Source organism: Schistocerca americana, chromosome 1, assembly GCF_021461395.2.
Source record: "Schistocerca americana isolate TAMUIC-IGC-003095 chromosome 1, iqSchAmer2.1, whole genome shotgun sequence".
Classification (NCBI taxonomy): domain Eukaryota; kingdom Metazoa; phylum Arthropoda; class Insecta; order Orthoptera; family Acrididae; genus Schistocerca; species Schistocerca americana.
This window is the reverse complement of record NC_060119.1, coordinates 677796002-677823132: the sequence shown is the minus strand read 5'-3', so window position 1 is coordinate 677823132 and position 27131 is coordinate 677796002. Positions and strand designations below refer to the sequence as shown.

Here is a 27131-nt window from a genome sequence, read left to right as displayed (position 1 = left end):
GTTCTTGCACAACACCGTAAGTTCGTACTTAACTCGAGATATCATAACATAGAGTCCACATAACAACATTCATTTTTCTTTAGTGCTTGACCATTGTTGTCAGGCCCATTTCTTCTTTGGAGTCCACAGCACCCCCAAAGCACAACTGCAAAGTGCAAGTAACCCCTCACTGGTCAGTCCAAATTACAAATACATCATCACTTTCTCTGCTGTGCCCCCATTTTTCTTTCTCATATCTGCACATAAATTCCAACAACAAATCTAGGCACAGTACAAGTTCTTTATCATACTATTAATTAAAGTCACATTTTTCACATAAACATCTTTCACTGGACCAGTAAAAAGAGAGTGAGACATTTTCTTATGTGTTATAGCAACATCTACCACCACAAAGATTGAAGAATATGTGGCGGTGGATGGAAAAATGGAATGCCAAAGCTTTGGAATAGCAAGAAAGAACTCATAATAAGAGACCACTATTACCAAAGTATCATGTAAGGCGATGAGTTATGACAACCAATCCCTACATACTGAGGTGACAACAGTCATGGGATAGCAATATCTACATACACTCCTGGAAATGGAAAAAAGAACACATTGACACCGGTGTGTCAGACCCACCATACTTGCTCCGGACACTGCGAGAGGGCTGTACAAGCAATGATCACACGCACGGCACAGTGGACACACCAGGAACCGCAGTGTTGGCCGTCGAATGGCGCTAGCTGCGCAGCATTTGTGCACCGCCGCCGTCAGTGTCAGCCAGTTTGCCGTGGCATACGGAGCTCCATCGCAGTCTTTAACACTGGTAGCATGTCGCGACAGCGTGGACATGAACCGTATGTGCAGTTGACAGACTTTGAGCGAGGGCGTATAGTGGGCATGCGGGAGGCTGGGTGGGCGTACCGCCGAATTGCTCAACACGTGGGGCGTGAGGTCTCCACAGTACATCGATGTTGTCGCCAGTGGTCAGCGGAAGGTGCACGTGCCCGTCGACCTGGGACCGGACCGCAGCGACGCACGGATGCACGCCAAGACCGTAGGATCCTACGCAGTGCCGTAGGGGACCGCACCGCCACTTCCCAGCAAATTAGGGACACTGTTGCTCCTGGGGTATCGGCGAGGACCATTCGCAACCGTCTCCATGAAGCTGGGCTACGGTCCCGCACACCGTTAGGCCGTCTTCCGCTCACGCCCCAACATCGTGCAGCCCGCCTCCAGTGGTGTCGCGACAGGCGTGAATGGAGGGACGAATGGAGACGTGTCGTCTTCAGCGATGAGAGTCACTTCTGCCTTGGTGCCAATGATGGTCGTATGCGTGTTTGGCGCCGTGCAGGTGAGCGCCACAATCAGGACTGCCTACGACCGAGGCACACAGGGCCAGCACTCGGGATCATGGTGCGGGGAGCGATCTCCTACACTGGCCGTACACCACTGGTGATCGTCGAGGGGACACTGAATAGTGCACGGTACATCCAAACCGTCATCGAACCCATCGTTCTACCATTCCTAGACCGGCAAGGGATCTTGCTGTTCCAACAGGACAATGCACGTCCGCATGTATCCCGTGCCACCCAACGTGCTCTAGAAGGTGTAAGTCAACTACCCTGGCCAGCAAGATCTCCGGATCTGTCCCCCATTGAGCATGTTTGGGACTGGAAGAAGTGTCGTCTCACGCGGTCTGCACGTCCAGCACGAACGCTGGTCCAACTGAGGCGCCAGGTGGAAATGGCATGGCAAGCCGTTCCACAGGACTACATCCAGCATCTCTACGATCGTCTCCATGGGAGAATAGCAGCCTGCATTGCTGCGAAAGGTGGATATACACTGTACTAGTGCCGACATTGTGCATGCTCTGTTGCCTGTGTCTATGTGCCTGTGGTTCTGTCAGTGTGATCATGTGATGTATCTGACCCCAGGAATGTGTCAATAAAGTTTCCCCTTCCTGGGACAATGAATTCACGGTGTTCTTATTTCAATTTCCAGGAGAGTACATTGATGGTGTCAGTATCGTGTACCCAGGGTATAAAACAGCATTACACTGGCCGAGATGGCATTTGTACTCAGGTGATTCTTGTGAAAAGGTTTATGATGCGATTAAGGCCACACAACGGGAATTAATAGACTTTTAACACAGAATGGTAGTTGCAGCTAGACACATTTCAGAATTGTTAGGGAATTCAATATTCCAGGATTCATGGTGTGAAGAGTGTGCTGAGAACACAAAAGTTCAGGTATTACTTCTCACCACAGAGAAACACAGTGACCGACTGCCTCCACTTAATGACTGAGAGCAGTGGCATTTGCGTAGAGTTGTCAGTGTTAACAGACGAGCAATATTGTGTAAAATAACTGCAGAAATCGATGTGGAATGCACAAAATGAACATATCCATTAGGGCAGTGCAGTGAAATGTGGCATTAATGGGTTACGGCAGCAGACTACTGACGTGAGTGCCTTTGCTAACAGCACATCACTTGCAGCGCCTCTACTGGGCTCTTGACCAACACCTCTCCTGGGCTCTTGACCATATCGGTTGGACCCTAGATGACTGGAAAACAGTGGCCTGGACAGATGAGTAACGAAGGACCAAGTTGTCAACAAGGCACTGTGGAAGCTATTGGTGGCTCCATAATAATGTGGGCTGCATTTACATGGAATGCACTAGACCCTCTGGTCCAGCAAAACCAATCATTGACTAGAAATGGTTATGTTTGGCTACTTGGAGACCATTTTCGGCCATTCATGAACTTCATGTTCCCAAACAATGATGGCATTTTAATGGGTGACAATCCTCCTTATCAGCGAACCATAATTGTTCGCGATTTGTTTGAAGAACATTGTGTACAATTTGAGTGAGTGATCTGACCAGCCAGATTGCCATCATGAATCCCATCAAACACTTATGGGACATAATCTAGAGGATGATTCATGCACAAAATATCCTGCAATGGCAACACTTTTGCAATTACAGACTGCTATATAGGGCAGCATAGCTCAATATTTCTGCATGGGACATCCAATGATTTGTTAACTCCATGCCACATTAAATTGCAGCACTATGCCAGGCAAAAGGAGGTCTGACACATTATTATGAGATATTCCATGACCCTGTCACTTTAGTGTATACCACAAGGAAAGACAAAAAAAAATGTGATGCATTATCAGTGAAAATTACAAGTGACCGAAATGATGTCACCTGTCAATATCGAATCAAAACTTTGAACTCTTGCCACACCAATTAATGTAAATCATACAAATCCTTTTAAAGGACTTTGGACAACACCTTCAGAAGGGAGAGGGGAGAGCCTAGGCAAAAGGAAAAGGATGTTGAAATTAGGCAAGAAAAACAGGACACTTTTACAGTTATCCCAACACATCACAACACACTTAAGCCATGAGCAAGAATAATAAGCTAACAACAGAATTCTTCCAAAAAGTAGGTCTACACTGGTTACACTTTGTAACAAACCCAGTAGTTATTACTTTTACTGGTTACAAGCATGGATGACATGGTGACTTACAGCACACTGAGCTACAAGATCAAGAGTTATTTGGTCAATGGTACTCGATACGATGTTTTTGGAACAACCTTTAGATTACCCACCACTGTAACTGGAACTACCACCCTGACTATCACCCACACATTGACCTGAAACCACTCTGGAAAGTCCACTTAAAGTCTGACCAACTTAAACAACACATTAGACCTGATCCTGCTCGCCTCCTTAGACCAAATGATACCTGCACAAAATGGCCGCATATCAATGGAGCAATTTCTACATAACAAAGTACCACACTGAACATCATCACCAATTCATAGCTATTGGAACTTCAACATCAGCTGCCTGCATAATTTTTGCCATAATAGGTATTGCTTACTACCAGTTCATGTGACAGGTAGTCCAAAAACCATCCATGCCAATCTTCAACCTATGGGTAAAACCAGTCATAATGGCACCACTGAGAGAATCAGCCCAGAACAAAACCTCTATGTGGAGCTAAGTGCCAGTGTGATATGAAAGGAAGTGTTAATAGTGTAAATGAGCAATTGCCACCAAGAGAGAAGTTAAAAATATGAGGTGCAAATATTTGTAAATAAATTAGTGGCTATGTTACAGCAAAATTTTTAGCAGAAATCCAAGGGCAGATTTATTTTATTAGGAGGCAGGAGCCGTAAGGGAATAAAACTATTCCAGAGCTTGAAGCAGAAAATGGAGCCCAGAGCTGTAATCATGCCAAAGCCATAGCCAGCCAGCACTGCTCACTGAACTGTGTGATCACTGGAAGCAACCTCTCCTGTGTCATCAGACATCTGTGTGCCGATACCAAGTCAGTCTCCAGGAGGTCTCTACAGCCCGTCTCACTGCCGATTGTGACAACTTTTGACAACCGGTCATTGCCTATGTTCCAGATTGTTCAGCATGACATACAAACACAGCTGCTACTGTAAAGTCAGGAAGCAGCACCAGTATTTAAACCCACCCAAACCAGGTTATCATCATCGAACAGCTGGGGTAGTTACTTGGTGCCCTGCCTGTGGTGAATAGCACTATACTGATGATGCAGCCATGTCTACGACTGCCAGGACACAAATCCCTTTATGTCATCTGAGTACCTGGGTGTTCAAGCAACTCAGCACTTGGTCGCCACCTCTGGGGTACAATGCAACAGCCCTATCACCCCCACCTCCACAGAGATGTCAACAGAGGACTTGTACACTCTGGGACACTGAAGTATAACACAGCCAGATGTATAGGGTTATTCTAAATGATGAACTCAGTTTCAAAAATTTGTATGTATTGAAGTACAAATGCAAAATGAACCATCTTTATACCAATGAAAAGAATAGGTTTCAAAGTTTTCGGCAGTTGGCCGTGGGCGGGTGGTGATGGTGTCAGAAGTGATTGATACAGTTCACATGGCAATAGGCCCATCAGTTTGTTTCACAGTCAGTTGCAAGTGAGATGGCGACTGTGGAGCACAAGGTTTTCTGCATTCTTGAGTTCGCGAAAAGTGAGTCGAAAAGTGCAATGCAGTAGGAATTTTGTACCAAATTTGGTATTCAACCACCAACTCGCAAAGGATTCCCATGGCTTTATTTTCCAACAGGATGCAGCTCTGCCCCATTGGCACCATAATGTATGAGGCTTTTTGAATGACTCCCTTCCTCAGCACTGAATTGGTTGTAGGGGACTTGAGGACCTGGCTCTGCACTTCTGGCCACCGAGATCTCCTGATCTCACACCCTGCGACTATTTCTTATGGGGTTGTGTGAAGGAAGCTGTTTATGTCCCACCTCCACCACCCTGAAAGATCTGTGGAATCGATCACTGCTGCCATGCACTCAGCAACAGCAGATACACTTTCGCATGTGTGGGACAAGTTTGGCTACTGCATCGATGTTTGCTGTGCAGCCAATAGTGGCCACATTGAATATTTATCACATTTCTAATTATTAAAAACTAATAAATTACAAATTATTAAAAATTATTAAATTTATTAAATTGATATTAAACAATATGAAAAAAACTTTGAAACTTCCTCTTTTCATTGGTATAAAGCTTGTTCATTTTGCGTTTGTATTTGAATAAATACGAAGTTTCGAAAATAGGTCCGTCATTTAGAATAACCCTGTACATATAGCCACCACCATCCGACCCCCCCCCCCCTCCCCGGCCACATACTGCGACCTGCGACTGGGGAATACAAACTTCTCACAACATAGTAACAGTGGTAGCAGAGCACAGTGTCATCAGCCAGAGCCCAACATACTGGGGTACACTGTGATGGCATATTTACCTCCTGCCATCACCATATGCAGTTTCCATGTCCCATCCATGGTTGTAAACAAACATTAATAGTAGAGTCCCTGTACCTACAAACTGTTTTTTTCTGCTGCAACTGCCTCCTTCTTCAGCAGAGTTGCTGTTCACACCCAGCCATCCTGTGTTCCCATTATCATAATAGGTCACGACTCTGACTTTCAGATGCACTGGACAGCATGTTTTGCAATGTCAGGGCACTGAATATGTCTTCTTGCTTACTGAATATGCTGTCTAGTGCCACCACACCCAGTTATCAAGCTAACTTGTGATACCCTCCATGAGACATTGTTCAGCTGAAATGATGCAGGAGCATTTCATTGCACCAGTAGAGGCTGTGGTGCAACATTCCATACAATGATCTCATAGTAGTTCATTGGGTGTTTCCATAGAAGCAACTGGACTTTGATATTTGTCCTTCTCAAAAGATCCACAGTGACTCACTAAAAAGAAACTACCTTATGCATTGATTAACAATGGTTCCCCACTGGTATACTGTTCAAGTTCCATGAGCATACATTCTTAGAAAAGTCATCCAACATTCTTCTTCCTCCTACTTTTATCTCTGCACACCATTCTTGACTGGAATGGAAAGGTGGAAAGTGATAGAAGTAAGCAAAGTACCCTCCACCACACACTGTAAGGAGGCTTACAGATTATAGTCATGGATATAGATTGATTTCAGAAACTAATTTTTCCCACTCCCACTTGTGCCTATCTTCTTATTTAATGCTTTTCATCTCAAAATATAGTTTTCCTCTCTCACTTTCAGTAACATCAGTATGTATCTCTTAATTTCTTGCCCTGCCCCCTTCCCGCCCCAACCCCCCCCCCCCCCCCCCCCTCTCTCTCTCTCTCTCTCTCTCTCTCTCTCTCTCTCTCTCTCTCTCTCTCTCTCTCATTTCCGGCCTCATCTTATTCTTTCTTTATTAGGCTTACTTGGTGCAGCCTGTTGCTTCTCTTCTGATGGCTATATCTAAAACCATTAATAGTTTTCTTGTTCCTCTTTCTCATCTTCCTATCCTCATTTTGGCTTGTATCCCCCACAACATTTCTTCAATCTGATCTTCATTCTAACACTGCACCGCAGCTATCTCTTGCTGACCACCTGCACTGTAAGTATGTGTTATGCTCAACCATGTGACATCTAGATTCAAGCTGTTATTTTCATGTCCTTCTTCATACTAGAAACTATCCCAAGCATTCTCTTCTTTGTAACTAACCCAAGTCTCTTCTAAGTGACCTCACTGCATCTACCTCTCTCATTTATCACCCATTTAGTTCATCTGATTCAAATCTTTTCAAAACATTTCCTCAATGTCTATTACACAGCCTGCAAGCCCTTTCCGTACTTGCTTGTGGTATCTACTGTTTTCCGTCTTAGAAGATCAGTTTCTATAAATTCCTATATTATTTGTGTATTTTGTGGTAATCAGATCTACTCAGTAATTATGTTAGTCCTGCAACTAGTATTGCATTGCAAATACTTACTTGAAGTACTAGTAACTATTCATTTTTTGACATATCCACATTCTTCCAGTTCTGGCTTCCATCGCACGTTGTACCTCTCAAACTCAGAGTGGACTTTAGTTTCTTCCAGAATTTTCGTTTTACTGTCTTTCCTCAAATGCAAATTTGTGCTTAGTAACAGCTTCTTTGCATCTCTCTCCTGATTTTTTTTTTCAAAAAATATTCCACTACTGGATCTTCCCTTTTTGTTCTTGAATTCCCTTCCTGTTTTTTTCTATCAAATGCCTCAAGAACTCTTTGCCTTCCTTTCTCTGCACTCTCCTTTATTCTTATCTACTTCTCTATTCTGCTTCATCATCTTTCTTAGTGTTCAATCTCTTTTGTTCTTTGTTTTGATTTTAGAAACATTTATAGATGTTATTTACGTATTTGTTGTTGACCATTTGCCTACCCTAATGAACATCAAAATCAATCTATTACTTAGCAGTAGTTTCCTCTGAACTACATATTCTTGCAGCTACCAAGTGGAAAGTGCAACTGTAGTCTTGACACATCTACACCTATTCCCAGCCACATCCTCTTTGAATTGTGATTACTGTGATCCATGGCTAGTTGCTAACCTAATTTTGCTTCTTCCAACTTACTAAAACATGTTCTCTCTCTCTCTCTCTCTCTCTCTCTCTCTCTCTCTCCAGTCTAACACTTAAACTCATTAGAAGTTTTAACTATAAATGGATACAGGGACTCTCCCCCTCTAAAATTCACTGAAACACACACAATCTATAAAGAAGTCTCCAATTTCCTTCACACCAGTGCACAGTAGATACAGGGTTTAGAATTGAAATATATTTAATTGAGTTTTGTGGACAATGAGTAACTCTGCTGTTCTTATCACTGCTAACATATGTCTTATTCAAATACTGCATTCCTAATTGAATTTCACTCTGTGCTTCATTCAGTATATGGTCTCTTAGCTGAAGGTGATGTCCTTCGACTGGCCACAAGTGTGAACCAGTGACACAGAGTAACTTGAAACTGGATAAATAGCAACAGTGGAATTCATCATTTTTTTTCACTCTACATTTAATTTTTATCTTTTTGTTGCTGTTGTTGTTGTTGTTGTGGTCTTCAGCCCTGAGACTGGTTTGATGCAGCTCTCCATGCTACTCTATCCTGTGCAAGCTTCTTCATCTCCCAGTACCTACTGCAGCCTACATCCTTCTGAATCTGCTTAGTGTATTCATCTCTTGGTCTCCCTCAACGATTTTTACCCTCCATGCTGCCGTCCAGTACTAAATTGGTAATCCCTTGATGCCTCAGAACATGTCCTACCAACCGATCCCTTCCTCTAGTGAAGTTGTGCCACAAACTCCTCTTCTCCCCAATTCTGTTCAATACCTCCTCATTAGTTATGTGATCTACCCATATAATCTTCAGCGTTTTTCTGTAGCACCACATTTCGAAAGCTTCTATTCTCTTCTTGTCTAAACTATTTATCGTTCATGTTTCACTTCCATACATGGCTACAAATACTTTCAGAAACGATTTCCTGACACTTAAATCTATACCCGATGTTAACAAATTTCTCTTCTTCACAAACGCTTTCCTTGCCATTGCCAGTCTACATTTTATATCCTCTCTACTTCAACCACTACCAGTTATTTTGCCCCCCAAATAGCAAAACTCCTCTACTACTTGAAGTGAATCATTTCCTAATCTAATTCTCCTCAGCATCACCTTACTTAATTCGACTAAATTCCATTATTCTCATTTTGCTTTTGTTGATGTTCATTTTATACCCTCCTTTCAAGACACTGTGCATTCCGTTCAACTGCTCTTCCAAGTCCTTTGCTGTCTCTGACAGAATTACAATGTTATCGGCAAACCTCAAAGTTTTTATTTCTTCTCCATGGATTTTAATGCCTACTCCAAACTTTTCTTTTGTTTCCTTTACTGCTTGCTCAATATACAGATTGAACAGCATCGGAGATAGGCTACAACCCTGTCTCACTCCCTTCCCAACCACTGCTTCCCTTTCATGTCCCTCGACTCTTATAACTGCCATCTGCTTTCTGTACAAACTGTAAATAGCCTTTCGCTCCCTGTATTTTATCCCTGCCACCTTCAGAATTTGAAAGAGAGTATTCCAGTCAACATTATCAAAAGCTTTCTCCGAGTCTACAAATGCTAGAAACGTAGGTTTGCCTTTCCTTAATCTTTCTTCTAAGATAAGTCTTAGAGTCAGTATTGCCTCACGTGTTCCAACATTTCTACGGAATCCAAACTGATCTTCCCGAAGGTCAGCTTCTACCAGTTTTTCCATTCATCTGTAAAGAATTTGCATTAGTATTTTGCAGCTGTGACTTATTAAACTGATGGTTCGGTAATTTTCACATCTGTCAACATCTGCTTTCTTTGGGATTGGAAGCATTATAATCTTCTTGAAGTCTGAGGGAATTTCGCCTGTCTCATACATCTTGCTCACCAGATGGTAGAGTTTTGTCTCTCCCAAGGCTGTCAGTAGTTCTAATGGGATGTTGTCTACTCCCGGGGCCTTGTTTCGACTTAGGTCTTTCAGTGCTCTGTCAAACTTTTCATGCAGTATCATATCTCCCATTTCATCTTCATCTACCTCCTCTTCCATTTCCATAATATTGTCCTCAAGAACATCGCCCATGTATAGACCCTCTATATACTCCTTCCACCTTTCTGCTTTCACTTCTTTGCTTACAACTGGGTTTCCATCTGAGCTCTTGATATTCATGCAAGTGGTTCTCTTTTCTCCAAAGGTCTCTTTAATTTTCCTTTAGGCAGTACCTATCTTACCCCTCATGAGATAAGCCTCTACATCCTTACATTTGTCCTCTAGCCATCCCTGCTTAGTCATTTTGCACTTCCTTTTTGTTGCTAGATACTCAAATTTGTAATACTCTTTCAGTCTCTTTTTTTTAACAAAATTAATCTACATCAGGGCAAAGAACCTCTGAAGCAGTTGATGGAACATGTTGCATAGAATGTAAAGATACCAGCTTCTATTCTCACAAAAGTGGCATTACTGAAATGTACCATCAACCAGGGTGATTCTGACCCCCCCGAGATAATACAGACCTGCAGGTCAATTTCATCCTCAATATTATATCTAGGAGCTTGAGGAGACTGAGGAGACTGAAGAGCAATTCTCCTAGAGTAACAGCCACAACTGCAGGCAGAATGCATGCTGCATTAAGTTAATGTTAGTTCTTTTACCAAGGGATGCACTTTTCTGCTTCTGGTTAGTTTAAATATGGACCTTTAGCCAGTAAATTTCTGTTGATGCCCCTGTAAAAAATATACCCCACGAGATCATGAATGCAGCGCTACAGATTACCTATTGCAGTGGTTTTCCATTACCAACAAAAAATGTTGGATAAGTTTTCAGCTGTTCCCCTGTATGACGGAGGGATTGAAGTACAGGAACATAACAAACTTAATTCAGTTTACAGAAGAATGTGTATTGTAACTGCAGAACTGGGAGTCATTGGCAGCTGCTCAGGGCTATTAGAATTCTATGTTAAAATGTGTAGAAAGAACTTGCTTTAGTTTTTCCTGACATCTGAACAACAAAGTAGAAGTATGGCATCTTCAACAACACTGAGGCACTTGCAATGCAAAAAGGATTTGATGATATCCGTGTGAATATAGCACCAAGAGTCTTGGGCAGACAGCCAAGATGACAATAGCTGGTGTGGTGCCAAATGGAAAGAGGCACCGAATCACTATTCTTTCAATATCCCTGTTGATCACTGCTCAACAGTCATAACTATTTGCAAATTATTTAGCTTGTGGCATGCCGTATCTCTATCGTAGAAATTCCAAATTTGGCAGAAACCTCTAATTTTACGTACAATATGCTGTCATTAATTCAAGTGATTTTTCTCTATATAGAACATTGACTGTAAATTTGGTAAAAACAAATGGTATGTCAAATTTAGTAAAATCAGTGTAGATTATCTATCTCTTGGGTTTTGATTTACAGTTTGAAATTCTAAGATATTGTAGACTCTAGAATTTAATGATGTGGTGCGGTCTTGGCCAGTGCATCATAGATATTTGACTCACAATCCACTGTTAAATGGTTCTTTCAGAGCACATAGGTAGTGACGTCACGTCTACAAAAATTTCTGTTCTTTTTATTTGGGAGGATTGGGAGACACTTTTTAATGAGGTTTCCTCAGGAGAAGATCTGTTAACTGTAGAAAATCATTGAAGTATTGCACGGTCCCAAGTGGAAAAGAACTGAACAATCTTTATAATCAAAATGATTATTATACTAGAGTCAGCTGCTGGCTCTAGCTTTTTTATATGCTGGAAATATCTGTGAACAAAAACTGCCCCCAAGGAAGGCTAGAGATGGAGTTAGGTCTGTGTCTTGATACAGTTTCTTTGTCTTACTGCATTCTGCTTTAGATATGTTAGGTTTTGTTAAAATTTTCATTGCGAGAACATTTTTGAACAATGTAACAGATGATTGAAGGTGTCTGAATTTCTATTATCTGCTTTCTGTTATATTGTCTGTGCTAAATGCTGCAAGGCAAGTTGATTTATTTATGTGTGTAGAACTATTTAGAGCAATTTAGTGAAATCGACTTTAGTGTGAGCAGCAATGATTAAACTTTATCGACAACAGTTTACCATGTAATTTTAGTGATTTACTTAAACTACGATGCTAGCGAGCTCTGAAAGATAACTCTGAGTATGAAACTTTCATATGATTTCAATTTTAAACCAACCAAGAAACTCCTGATAACTCAAAGAAATGAATTCTCTTGTATAAAACACCTTCAAACTTCTGATTACTTTACAAATGAATTAACGTGTTAAATATTTGATGTTAAGCATGTAAGTGAGAAAAGTTTGGAGAAGGTTTGAAACTGTGTTTAAAGTTTGTTGGAAGTCACTAAATGCTCTCATTATCAAACACTGTATGAGTACAGTCTGGGTAATATGTGTCTTGTTGTAAGAAAAAAACTATTTTTTGTGCATCTCAATGTTTATGATGCCAAATCTCCTGAACTATATATAGTACAATTACATAATTTTGTAGGTGCAGGCTGTAGTAAATGTGGATACTGTGTATAAAATATGTTCAAATAGAGTTAGCAGCAAAGAAGTAATAAATTAAGATGTAATGCCTGATGCTGAAGTTTTACTGCATGAACAACAAAAATATGATAAGCAATAAACTTTCTTCCTTTCAACATTTTGTGAGGATGTCAGTGAAAAAGACATGGGAGATGCTTGAAATTATGTGTGAAGTTTGCTAAATGCTCTCTTTCTCAAATACTGGATGAATATAGTCTCAGTAATTTGTGTTGTGAGGTATGCTGCCTCAAGACACATACACTTTCTAACTGTAGTACTTGTCTTACTCTTTTTAACCTTCAACATAAGATTGTTCATGTTGATGAGTATAACAGCATTTTAAACTTTTAAATTCAGTCAATAATTATATGAAATACTGAATACCAAATTTTTGTCATCCTTGGATGCTGATCGACAGGCAATCTGCAACTGGGACATGGTGACAGTGCCCTGAGTTACTTGTTTAGTAATATAACTGAGACTGTAAATGACCTGGTCATCATGAATGTGAATTAATCATTTCCAGGATGTAATTAATGTTTAAAAAAAAGTAGTGTGTCAGGACATTCGGGAAAAGCGTTTTTTCTTTAAAGAACATATGTTACAGAGTTATTGTGATGGAGAAGTTGCACTTTCCAAGCAGGACACCTGACAGGAGTCTGCAATAGGAAGTTGTAGAGAGACACTGTTTTCTCTAGTATTTTTCAGGTGTCATTACTAATTGTACATTCTCCCACTGTAGTATGTGAAGTAACAGTGAAGTAGTAGCTGGATGGCGGTAAGCTGATCAGCCACAGACAGAAAAAGGAGCTATGAATGTCAGTAGGCCTGATATCAGGACTTAAGCCCACTGTACCCCACCTAGAGAAACACTCTTAATACATTGGTAAGTACTGCAACAGTGGATACTTTTAATTAGAAGCAATGAAGGATGGTTCATGATGCAGCAACTTTCCTTATGTACTGTGAAGTTACAAATAACAGTATACGACATGTACTTTAAAAGAATGGGTTGATAAAATTATACAGCACACCCCTGAAGATTCAGTAAATGTTGTGGTTCATTAAAGATAACAGAGGTCTTAGAGAGCCTGATGTATACAGTATTAATTGAGTACATTTTATCACTTTCAAAACCACTCACAATGGTGTCCAGTGTCCGGTTGAAGAGATGTACCACATAAAGGGGGGTGGTGTTTTTGTTTGTGTGTGTGTGTGTGTGTGTGTGTGTGTGTGTGTGTGTGGAGGGCGGGGGACGGGGGGGGGGGGGGGTGGATGGGGGGGAGGAGAAGAGCAAATCGGGAAAACATAGCTTACACCACAAAATACAGTTTAATGAGACAAGAATTTTGGTTTATGAGGCAACTTATTGAGATTTGATTATAAAAATGAAGCTGAGATATAACTGCCTGGAACAATTTCAATACTGCTAGGGAAATAGGGCACAGAAATGAAGGTTGGCCTTAAACACTGACGGAAAATGATGAATAAGGCTTGATGGATACAGAAAGTTTGAAAACCCGTATGATTTTATTCAGTCCTCCCATGATGAATCACTCTAAGTAACAGATGAAATAATATAATTACAAATGGATAACTGGAAAATTAAAGGTACAAACCTGTGCAATGTCCAGGCATCTGACTCAGCTGTCCTTTCTGTGTAGTTCTCAGGTAAGAATCCAGTGCATCCTGTGGTGCAAAGAACATAAGAAATTTTATACAGTGGTCATTTTCACTGGGTGATACAGCAAATGATTACAGTGAAAATTTTGTGAGCTGTTACTGCAGTTACTGTGTAGGACTTCAATGAGTTGTTCCTCTTAGAGTTGGGGGCAGAGACAAATGAGGGAAAGATAAGTGGGAGATACAGATGTGGGAGATAGATGTGAGGGGTAGAGATGTGGGGAAAGAAATATGGTGGGGGGAAGAACAAGGGGTGACAGGCAAGTGGGGCGAGAGAAGAGTGTGGGGCGAGAGAAGAGTGTGGGGCGAGAGAGAGAGAGAGAGAGAAGAGTGGGGCGAGAGAGAGAGAGAGAGAGAGAGAGAGAAGAGTGGGGCGAGAGAGAGAGAGAGAGAGAGAAGAGTGGGGTGGGGGGGGAGAAGTGTGTATGGGGGAGAAGAGTGTAAGGAAGGGGGGGAGAAGAGTGTAAGGGAGAGGGGGAGAAGAGTGTAAGGGAGGGGGGAGAAAAGTGTAGGGGGGTGGAGAAGAGTGTAGGGGGGTGGAGAAGAGTGTAGGGGGGTGGAGAAGAGTGTAGGGGGGGTGGAGAAGAGTGTAGGGGGGGTGGAGAAGAGTGTAGGGGGGTGGAGAAGAGTGTAGGGGGGTGGAGAAGACTGTAGGGGGGTGGAGAAGAGTGTAGGGGGGTGGAGAAGAGTGTAGGGGGGTGGAGAAGAGTGTAGGGGGGTGGAGAAGAGTGTAGGGGGGTGGAGAAGAGTGTAGGGGGGTGGAGAAGAGTGTGGGGGGGGGGGGGGGAGAAGAGTGTAGGGGGGGGGGAGAAGAGTGTAGGGGGGGAGAAGAGTGTAGGGGGGGGAGAAGAGTGTAAGGGGTGGAGAAGAGTGTAGGGGTGGAGAAGAGTGTAGGGGGGGAGAAGAGTGTAGGGGGGGAGAAGAGTGTAGGGGGGGAGAAGAGTGTAGGGGGGGAGAAGAGTGTAGGGGGGAGAAGAGTGTAGGGGGGGAGAAGAGTGTAGGGGGGGGAAGAAGAGTGTAGGGGGGGGAGAAGAGTGTAGGGGGGGAGAAGAGTGTAGGGGGGGAGAAGAGTGTAGGGGGGGAGAAGAGTGTAGGGGGGGAGAAGAGTGTAGGGGGGGAGAAGAGTGTAGGGGGGGAGAAGAGTGTAGGGGGGGAGAAGAGTGTAGGGGGGGAGAAGAGTGTAGGGGGGGGAGAAGAGTGTAGGGGGGGAGAAGAGTGTAGGGGGGAGAAGAGTGTAGGGGGGGAGAAGAGTGTAGGGGGGGGAGAAGAGTGTAGGGGGGGGGGAGAAGAGTGTAGGGGGGGGGGGGGGAGAAGAGTGTAGGGGGGGGGGAGAAGAGTGTAGGGGGGGAGAAGAGTGTAGGGGGGGAGAAGAGTGTAGGGGGGGAGAAGAGTGTAGGGGGGGAGAAGACTGGGGGGAGAAGACTGGGGGGGGGAGAAGACTGGTGGGGGAGAAGGCTAGGGGGGGAGAAGGCTAGGGGGGAGAAGGCTAGGGGGGGAGAAGGCTAGGGGGGAGAAGGCTAGGGGGGAGAAGGCTAGGGGGGGAGAAGGCTAGGGGGAGAAGGCTGGGGGGAGAAGGCTGGGGGGGAGAAGAGCGGATGGGATAAGAGCGGATGGGATAAGAGCGGATGGGATAAGAGCGGATGGGATCAGAGCGGATGGGAGAAGAGTGGGGGGGAGAAGAGTGGGGGGAGAAGAGTGGGGGGGGGAGAAGAGTGGGGGGGGGAGAAGAGTGGGGGGAGAAGAGTGGGGGGAGAAGAGTGGGGGGAGAAGAGTGGGGGGAGAAGAGTGGGGGGAGAAGAGTGGGGGGAGAAGAGTGGGGGGAGAAGAGTGGTGGAGAGAAGAGCGGGAGAGAGAAGAGTTAGGGGGAAAAGAGTGTGGCGAAACAAGACTAGGGGAGAGAAGAGTGGGGGGGGGGGGAGAAGACTGAGGGAGAGGGAAGAGAAGAAAGACATGCAAGGGAAGAGTGAGGTGCAACAAGATGGGAGTGCGAGGAGTAGGACAGGGACGGGAGCAGGAGGGGCGCAGGAGCAGGATGGTCACGGGAGCAACTAAATTAGAGACATATCCCCAGTTGCATTCAACACTCCCTATTAACTTCATAGTGGAGGCATTGCGCTATGGCATTGAGTTCAAGGGAAAATGGGAGTGTTGGGGAGCCATCTTAATACATGACCAATCAATCATCAACCACAACTACAGGAGATTACTTGCAAATAGATAAAAGGCTTACACATGTCACTCAATGGCATCCCAGATCTTCTAAATGGGAATGAGGCCCACATCCATATCTCCATACACATAGCACAAACTATTGGTCAGTTACATTTTAACATAAACTATACCAACCTGTTACAATCTTGACACTGTGTCTTTAAATTCATTCAGTCTCGGCTGTTTTGATTACTTGATGAGGCCTCCAAACACTGAAGCAATTCTCTATATTAGTAACAGGATGAACTTGTTTCTTGTACAAGATTTTGGTCAAAAATGCATTACACATTTCCAAAATGCTTCTAAAAATATAAACTAGCCATTCACCCATGGTGAATGTTAATACTGATTTCTATTAGTATTTTGAGGATACTGCATATGACCTGAACTTGTTTATTAGACGATAATATAGTACTAGAGGGTAATACCGTGTGGTATATTAACAAAAAAAAGCTGTGTCTCACATAAGTGGTTTTTGCTGAACCCATGCTGATTCCCTGACAGAAGTTACATTTATTCCAGTAATGTCTAGCTTAAAATATGCTCTACAGTCCTACAGCAGGCAAATTCTGTGACTCCATTCTTTCAACCTCTTTCAATGGAGCAACCTGCACCCTTTTCTGAACACTGAGAGATTCTTGATGAACATGAACCAGGAAATTAGCTAATTCTCATGGTGTCTTCAGTCTAAAAACTAACAGAACTTCTGTCAGGGTCTGGTGTTTTGTTCCCTGTGAGTAGTTAATTGTTTACCAATACCAGGGCTATTTATTTCAATAGCTCTCACAAATGAGAGGGTGGCAGTCAAACATTAGTACAGCGGTATTCTTATGTGTAAATAAATTTTTAAATTATAATCTAATGTTTTGGCTTTCTCTCTTATGTCTTTTGGTTCAACATCAGATTCATATAAGAGAGACTGAATCAGAGGTTTGGATTCATTCGCTGACATCATGCAGTAGCTTCCTACGATTTGCCAATAAATCTTTCACACTGATCTGACTATGGAAATGCTATCATTAAACTATGACAAATCTTTGCCATATTTTATTACTTTATGTGGTGTGTAGGTTTATCTATAGCACAATATATGCATTTTCGATGTGTTTGAGGTTCAAGTACAGTTGTTCTGCTTTTGATGAATCTACACTAAATGTTCTTAGTTTGTCTTTTAAACAGGTTGTCAGTGACTGTCTATCAATTGTATCAAATGCAAATGCCCTTCTGGCTTTGTTGATGATCCTGTCTTTTGTGACTATCATCCCAGTAATAGCAACATGGCTGCTAATCCTCCTCTCTTTAATTACACTCTCAAAATATTGGATCCATTTGCGACCAGGAGGTTTAAAATAGATCTTGTGTGTGGTGGTTGTTATATTAATTGTTGAAGACACTAGAATAATAATGTGTTGAATACTATTTAGTGTGAATTTCAACTTACAGTCAACAACAAATGCATACTTTTCCCACAGAAAATTGACAACTCTACTGAAACCTGTGTCAGCTCATTTCACTTTTGCCACACTTAGAAAAGAACCAAAAATACAAATGTCGTTGGTACTGACACAAGTAATGCTATATAGCTGACTGTAATTTATGCTCTAAATTGATCCCAGAATGCTGTCTACCACCTGATGGTCAATTTAATCTGAGTACTCACACACTGAGTACCCATTAGATTTTACCTCTCCTGTGACACTGTTCTTCAAATGATGGCATCAGATACACAGCATTTGAGCTACCAACAACTCATAGCTTCTTGAAACTTCCTGGAACATTAAAGCTGTGTGCCAGACTGAGAATAGAACTAGGGATCTTTGCCTTTTGTGGGCAAGAGCTCTACGACTTGAACACTTGCCTGTGAAAGGCAAAAGGTCCTGAGTTCCAAGTCTCGGTCTGGCACACAGTTTTAATCTGCCAGGAAATTTCATATCAGCACACATTCTACTCCAGAGTGAAAATTTCATTCTGAAAACATCCCCCAGGCCATGGGTAAGTCATCTCCACAATATCCTTTCGTCCAGGAGTGCTAGTCTTGCAAGGTTTGCAGGAGAACTTCTGTGAAGTTAGGAAGGTAGGAGTCGAGGTTCCGGTAGAAGTAAAACTGTGAGGACCGGTCATGAGTTATGCGTGGGTAGTTCAATGGTAGAACACTTGTCCGTGAAAGGCAAAGGTCCAAAATTCAAGTCTCAGTTCAGCACACAGTTTTAATATGAGAGGAAGTTTCATACAACCACAATTCTGCTGCAGAGTTAAAATTTCATTCATAGTTCCTTCGTTACCGAGTCTTCAACAAAGAAGAGACCACTGCTCTAATATGAAAAGAGAGAGATACTAGATTTGTCTCTACATCATTGGAAAGCATTCCCTCAAATCTACAATAAATACAGGACTAACCTTTCAGCTATTTACGTGAGGTTTTCAATGCGGCATCTTGATCAATACAATAAAAAATGTAACCTTTGTGAGGTGCAACAATGTGTGGTTAACCATCTCTGGACTCAACAATGAGTTTTATGGTGGTTTGGATTTGAACACAGGCAATTGTTATTTTGAATCTTCTGATGTGGTTAGTCACGAACATCTGGTCGAAGGAAGCATTCGAAAGAATTTTACAGTCATGCATTGAAAGAATATTGAACAGTAATTTCCAAGTAGAAATGAAACATCCACAAAAGCTGAAGTTTACTGGCATAATGCTGTTACTATAATTCAATAATAGCTTTCAACAAAGGATACAATAAACTAAGAGGGGCATTTCAATCAGCTGTGTTTAAAGAACTTGACCCAACTGATCCTCAAATAACAAAAGTCATGATGAAATAATTCATAATCACCAAGGACAGGAGTAATTATTAAGAAAGTGAATAACAAAGTGGAACCACACAACGGATGACGTGTATGGGATGTCAGCTGCATCGCATTCTTCAGAGATGACTGACATAGTAGAACTGCCATAAATGATGAGTGCACAATATTCCAGCATAGCAGCACTTTCTTTTGCTAAAAATGACATTGGAAAGGAGAGATAATTTGTGAACTATAAATTGTGAACGGGTGTGACTTTTGGGAACAACAGATAATGTGATCCACTTAACAATGACTGCTAACAGTGAAGGTAGAACCATGGACATAGGCGGTATCAGTATGCACAACAATTTAACCAACAATGTTGATTCTAAAAACATTTTGTCAATTTTGTTAAATAACAGTAGCTTAAATTGTGACAAACAAACTTGGGGAACCGGAGGTTATCACACCAATGGGCAGCCATGAACCAGTAATGGTTGGACTAAGTCAATTGTTTGAGTACATCATGGCAATGAATGATGATGTTAAACAGCAAGCTAGAAAGCAAACTGATGTTCCTAAATGAGAATTAAACCAAGTAGAGGATCTAATCCAAAAGAATGCACAAGAAAGCCGAGAAGCATCAGACAAGTCACAAAAGAAACTCATCAGTATGATCAAGGGGAAACAGGATGAATTATGTAGAAAAGTTATGATGGAACAATCCAAGCTTGAGCCAGAGATAGTGGTCATATTTGCATAAGGTGTGCCTGCTTGTGTGTGTGTTTCCCTTTCTAAAGAAGGCTGTAGCCAACAGCAAAGCATGTAACAGTCTTCTCGTTGTGCCAGTCTGCAACTCAGCTTAAGTTCTTTATAGTGAGTCGCAATTATCCTTTTCATACTACTGCTGATATTTTAACCTGGACTTTCCATTGTTTGGATGCACAATAAAACCGCACTCGATCAGGTGCGAAATAAAATTGATGAACACACTGCTGAGAACACGACAGTAAAGAGTCATTGTTCACAGCCTAAACACTCACTCGTTAAAATGGTAGCTGGTGTACAGAAACAATGCAGATGCTTGGCCACTAAATTTGAACACTTGCAGCAATCTCTTTACATGAATGTGTGCTGTAAGAATGGGACGTTAAACACTAATCTCCTCCTCCAACATTTAATTCCAAGAAACGAACAAATTTTTGTGTGACCAATTTGAGGAACAGAGCACATATGCAATAAATGTATTTGCAGTTGCAAATAATGACAACCATCAGCTGTAGAATAGAAAGACAATAATGAAATTTTGTGCCATCCCAGTACACGAACCTGCATTTCCTGCTTATCACGAGTGGTCATCTATCCGTGCGTGACTCATGACCAGACCTAAACTTCCATATGTCATCAACCATGCACTTATGACTTGGACTCTAACATCCATTATGTATGTTCCCATACAGGTGAGATCTTGCACTTTCAAGTTGCATGCTCTGTATCGACAGAGAAATACGATATTGCAGTGTCTGTGTTATTCTGATTACGATGCGAAGTTCCTTTGGACATTTAACGTATTTCATAATCGCTTAGTTGCCGCAGTGCCTGTTCCTTTCCATGTCCAAAGGAACTTTGCATTGTAATTAGAACAACACAAAAAATGGTTCAAATGGCTCTGAGCACTATGGGACTTAACTTCTAAGGTCACCAGTCCCCTAGAACTTAGAACTAATTAAACCTAACTAACCTAAGGACATCACACACATCCATGTCCAAGGCAGGATTCGAACCTGCGACCATAGCAGTCACACGGTTCCAGACTGTAGACTGTAGCGCCTAGAACCGCTCGGCCATCCTGGTCGGCAGAACAACACAGGCACTGCAATGTCACAGTGCACATATGAGTGGAATGAAAGTAGCTGATAGTTACATTAATTCCAGAGAATTTCAAGCAGCCTTTTTGAATAAATTTTGGCCTGCTCAACAGCAGTGTACAATCAGATCAAAATTACTGATGCTGCCACCACACGGCCACAGTCAAGGACCATTTGTGGATTTTTGCTGAGGTACTGGGACCATAAGGTGCATCTGGATGTGCCTGTCAAAGACATAGAACTCACAGAGATTCTGTTCACGAGAGATTAGCTCTCACAAAAAAAGATATAGACAATGTATATTTTTGATTGCAATTCAAATTGAAACCCTTAACACAGAAATAATGCAGTGTGAGAGCAATCTTCCTGATATAAGAAACACTGTCAATGAAGAGCCACAAAATCAACATCATAATGAATGGAACTTCAGGTCACCAAATCAGTTGAATGATCATAACAAACAAAGAAGATATGATGACCACAACAACAATAAAACAGACAGCAAGTGTATCATCACAAATTCTTAAGGAACAACAATCTTGCGACTTACAATCAACTTGCACAACATAGACGTGACCCACTCCGGAACTGAATGTTCAGAAAAAGGGTCACCTATAGCAATACAAACTATCAACATGACAATGTAAGGGATGTCATGCAAGACTTATGCCATTATACCAATTGTTACAGTGGAAGTGTGCAGAGCTGATGATGATATCTTACTGGACTCTGGGTCAGTGGCACACATAATAACAGAAAATAATTTCAGGAACTCAATGATCACCTAAAGATGCCTAATTTTTTGCTAAATTGAGAAAGAATCATAACCAGAATTGGGAATCAAAGCAAGCCAATTAGAGAACAAGTTCTGTTGAAATATCAAATTCTGGGAGACTATTTTGAACACTGGAATTGCATTTAGTACAGACTGGATGATAAAAAACACAACTGATTCAATTTTGTTCAAGGATGTTCTTATGTGAAGTATCACAAAGAAGAGATGAAGATTTACTTTAGAGGAATTGTAGATGAAGACTGTGCAGGTACTGCAAGCATGAACCTATATTTTATTACTATGAAAGAAGATACAGGAGTTGTGATTCTGCAATTTCAGGAAAAAGAATGCAAAGATGTGGTATAAGATGAATGGTGCTGTTGTAACTATTCAAGCAAAATTAAAAAAGTATGCCAAGTATCAAAAGTAAGAGTTTAGAAAAGTATTGCAGTACCACCAAGATTTATTTTCATCCCAACCTGGACTAATTAAAGGATGTATTTCCAAATCAAAAGTAAAACTTCATGAAGTATTTCATACAAAATCTTACTCTATGCCACCAGCCAAGAAACCTGCCTTTGACAAAGAGCTTCAAAGAACAGAAATCCCATCCATGCAGTAGCGAAGCAAAACAGAATTGTTAAAATTGTATGGACTGTCAGAGAAATTACGAGATACTTTTTTTGTAAAGTGATCAACTCTAGCATTTAGAGGAGTTATTACAACAATTTAATGGTGCAAGTATTTGAGCAGTTTAGTCCCCACGAGCAGTTACTGACAACTTTTACTACACCTAGAAAGCTAAAAATACCCTGTTTTTCTACTAAATGGCAGGAACTATCAATTAAGAGATCCTCATTTGGTTAGAAAGTATTGTTTGCCGTGTTTATGAGAGTACTCAATCAGGTATTAGGGTAAGAGCTACTTAAGTTCATCATTGCCTATGTTGATGATATTTTAATTAGTTCAGTACTGCAGGAGGAATTTCTTGACAGCTTACATTGTGTTATAAATACATTTTAGACAGCTGGAGTCAACATAATATTGAGGAAGTTGGGGTTGGAAAGAAATAAATAAGATTTCTTGGACACATGATTACGCAAAAAGATATTGAATTCGACTCACAGAAGAGAAAGACAACTGAGTAATTCCCTTTACTGATGTGACAAATACAGGTGAAAGGATAGTTAAGATTTGCTGGGTATTATCACTTCTTCACTGGGCACAGCCTTTCATCATCTAACATACTGAAATTACAAAGGAAAGATCCAGTATGGAGCTGAGGGAGTGAAATAACAGAAAGCTTTTGAAGATATCTATTTCAAGTGTACTAGGTCGATGGCCGAACTGAGCATCACACAACTGCCTTCACCAGTAGAGCATTAACTGTGTGGGGAAAGAAAATACATTGTTACTGAGATAAAAGCATTGGTATTCATTTGGGGTTTTACTAAGTGTTGAGTCTATCTGCTTGGAAGACATATCATGGTGTGTGCTTGGAAGACATGTCATGATGCGCACAAAAAATGTAAACTGACACGCAGTCACTTGACAAGATGGGCACTTGCATTTCAACAATACCACTTTGAAACTGAATATAAGCCAAGAAAAGATAGTATTATTTGTGACTTTCCATCATGATGATCCAAAAATATAGATGAAGTAAATATAGCACAATCAATGGTGAAAGAAAGTTGTACAAACTGCATGAAGGGTTGACCAGCTGAGAAAGAATTTAAGAAGCTACTTAGGAAAATTAAGATTCAGCAGGATGCAGATGAGCTCTTGAAGATGATCCAAGACAAGTGTGATGATCCCTTAGAACTGAAGATCTGCATCTATTATTCCAAGCATCAGGACGCATCATATCAGAAGGAGAACGTGGATTCCGATCACTGGAGATGGTGTGTACCCACTAATGCAGTAGATGATTTGATTAAATATACAAGTCAGTTATAAACATTTCAGATCCAAATACTTTACACTGAAGTTGGAAGAACATGTGATTTTTAATAACTTGGCTTGTGGAGTACGTGCAGTACCGAAAACAAAATTGCTAACTATACGACATAAGTAATTCACATATCATGTGACATCTAATAAACCAGGTCAGTTAATAGCATCTTTTTGGTGCGCTACCAAAATCCAAGGGAAACTTATTACAAGTGCTGGTAGTCTTACAAGTAATTTAAAAATATGTCAATTTCTAACTGTTGCAAATACCAGCAGAAGTCAACAAATAAACACAGGATTATGTCATGCATACTACAGGGCGGCACAAAAAGAACACATGGATTTGACTTGGGTAGTATCAGTGGTGGGACTGGAATGGCAGGCTGAGGGACATGTTGTTTTGTAGGTCAAAGTATCCAGTCTCAGTCACAATGGTGCAGTGGAGCCTGCGTCATTGCAAATTTGCTGTTGAGCATTTATTCAAAAGTAATGACTCTGCGATCACAGTGCAATGGTTCGACACCTGACCATAACACAATATTGTGTTGGGTTACCTCTTTTCGCACAACTGGGTCAGTCATAAAGCAGATAACACCTGGTCATTCTCGCACAGTGCAAACACAGGAAAATGTTGATAAAGTAAGAGCACCTGTTCTGCAAAGTCGTTGTCGCTCCACTAGGTGGTGTGCTGCAACTCCAGGCTTGTCTCGTCAATCGCTGCAGTGCATTCTGAAGGATAAGTTACCTTTTCATCCTTACAAAATTATGATTGTGCATATGATCCACTACCCTGATTATGGTGAACGGAGACAGCTTTGAGAGAAAATGACTGATGTTCTTGCTGCTAATGATGTGATGATGAGTGATGAAGTGGACTTTCACTTAGACAGTTACGTAAACAATTAAAACAGTCACTATTGGGCAGCAAATAACACACAAGAAGGGCATAAAAAACCACTGCACAGTGTGGTGTGAAGTGTCCAAAGGGGGAATCGTTGGGTCTTATTTTTTTCAAGAAGGCAGTGTTAGTGTAACAGTGAATGCTGCACGTTATGTTGCAATGCTATGCAATTTCATGCAGCCACAACTGGACACTCCGGGGATAAAAATGGCAGACATGTGGTTCCAACAAGATGAAGCCACAGCTCACAAGGCTAATGATTCGATGACAGTTGCTCAAGAAATGTTTCCTCAAGATGTAATCTCACATTTCAGCGATGTCCACTGGCCAGCACACTCACCAGATTTGTCTATTTGTGACTTCTTCTTATGGGATTACCTAAAAAGTAAGTGTACTGCAACAAACCTTGTACACTCAATTACATGAAAGCTGCAAAATGTCAAGAAATTGCTGTTGTTTCACATAAGTTGTCGAAAGCTATGACAATTTTTCACCATAATGTAGGACGACTTACAAACAAAGTAAACAAAATTTCTGTTGTTCTAGATGATCCACAAGAGATAAAGGATGCTGATGTTCTATGCTTTAGTGAACACTACATGAGAGATGTTGAAATGTTATAGCTCAGTGGTTACTATCTAGCAGCACATTACTGTAGATCTATCATGAAGAATGGTGGAGTAGTAATATACTTAAAAAATAACATATCATATACCACATTAGATTTAAAGAGTCACTGTATTGAACAAGATATTGAAATACGTGGTGTGGAAATTACTTAAGTGGCTGTACAGTTGTAGTGTTAGCACTATACAGAGCTCCCTCACAGGGAACACTAATGTGTTCCTGAGCCAGTTAGATTCTGTCTTATCCCAAGTGTACTCAAAATCTAAGGATCTAATAATTACAGGTGATTTCAATGTAGATTTCCTAAATGAAAGCAATGCTAAAGCGAGTTAGAACATCTAGTTGATTCTTATAATCTGATGGTAGTAGTAAATTTTCCAACTAGAGTTACCGAGAACTGTCAAAGTCTGATTGACAATATATTTATAGATAAGTCAAGAGTCAACAATATCAGTGTACGTCCAGTTCTTGGCCTTTCTGATCATGGAGTTCAGTTGCTTACTTTCACTGACATCAATCTGTGCAACAGTTATGAGAATTCTTGGAAATCTTTTAGGATAATAAATGATGAAACCATCAAAAATTTCAACAACAGCCTGCAAGAGATAGATTGGAGTCTAGTTTTGAATGAAGCAGATGTGAACAAAAAGTATAATACATTTCTAAATGAATTTATGTCTGTTTTTCAAGCCACCTTTCCTTAAAAAAAAATAATTAGAAACAGCTTATCAATAAATCATGAATCACTGCAGGGATAAAAACATCCTGCAGAACAAAGAGGATGCTATATAATTCCCCCAGAACTTGTAATGATCCAAAAAAACATCAACACTACAAACTTTACTGCAACCTCCTAAAGAAGGTAACAATAAGTCAAAAAATACGTGCAGTAAGTCTGAAATTGATAAGTCTGACAACAAAATAAAAACAATTTGGTATGTAATAAAGTGGGAAACAGGAAAAAAATGGGGAACAGGACACCCATAGAACTTAAACAAGGTACCAATATCGTAAAGAAACCTGAAATGGTTGCAGAAATCTTCAACAGGCACTTTTTGTCAGCAGCAGAGAAGACAGGCTGTAAAGGTTCTGTGGACGAGCCATTGGCTCTTCTACAGACAGCTATCAGTAACAGACCCCCCCCCCCCCCCCCCCCACAGGTACCCTTATCTCACGTTACAATAAAAGAGATTGAAACAATTATTACCTCATTAAAAAATAAAAAGTCTAGATGTGGACAACATTTCCTGTAAAATATTGAAATGTTGCTACAAATATATAAGTCCAGTCTTATGCAACATATTCAATTCATTGCTGCAAGAAGGAATTGTCCCCGACAGGCTAAAACAATCTGTAGTGATATTACTCTTTAAAAAAAGGAGAGGAAGACAATGTTACAAATTATTGTCCAATCTCCCTTTTAACTATCTTGTCAAAAATTCTTGAAAAACTGATGCACAGGTTGATTGTCAATCATCTCAGCTTCCACAATATCCTAAACAAAAGTCAGTTTGGTTTTCATGCAGGTCTTTGTACAGAAAAAGCAATATTCTCTTTCACCAATCACGTTCCGGAAGCCACGAACAAAAAGATGTCTCCAGCAGGTATTTTTCGTGACCTCTCTAAAACCTTTGATTGTGTAAACCATCTAATTCTTTTGGAAAAAAAGCAAGATATTATGTTTTGGGTGGTACCGTTAGTTCATAGCTCCAGTCATACCTAAAGGACCAAAAGCAGACTGTAATGCTGAATGGCACATCTGGAGAAACTGCCTCATCTGAGGGAGGCACAGTACGTAGTAGTGTGCCACAAGACTCTGTTTTGGGTCCCCATGAACCATGGACCTTGCCGTTGGTGGGGAGGCTTGCGTGCCTCAGCGATACAGATAGCCGTACCGTAGGTGCAACC

At 41.2% G+C, this 27131-nt stretch overlaps 1 protein-coding gene across 4 annotated transcripts in view; it reads right to left on the bottom strand.

The window, feature by feature from the left end:
- LOC124608858 (protein UBASH3A homolog) overlaps positions 1 to 27131 on the bottom strand; it is a 257494-nt gene that overhangs the window by 126102 nt on the left and 104261 nt on the right. For all 4 annotated transcript variants that reach the window (XM_047140020.1, XM_047140022.1, XM_047140023.1 and 1 more), the window contains one exon: positions 14035 to 14104. In XM_047140020.1, coding sequence (XP_046995976.1) covers positions 14035 to 14104 — 70 coding nt within the window. The remainder of the gene's footprint in view (positions 1 to 14034; positions 14105 to 27131) is intronic.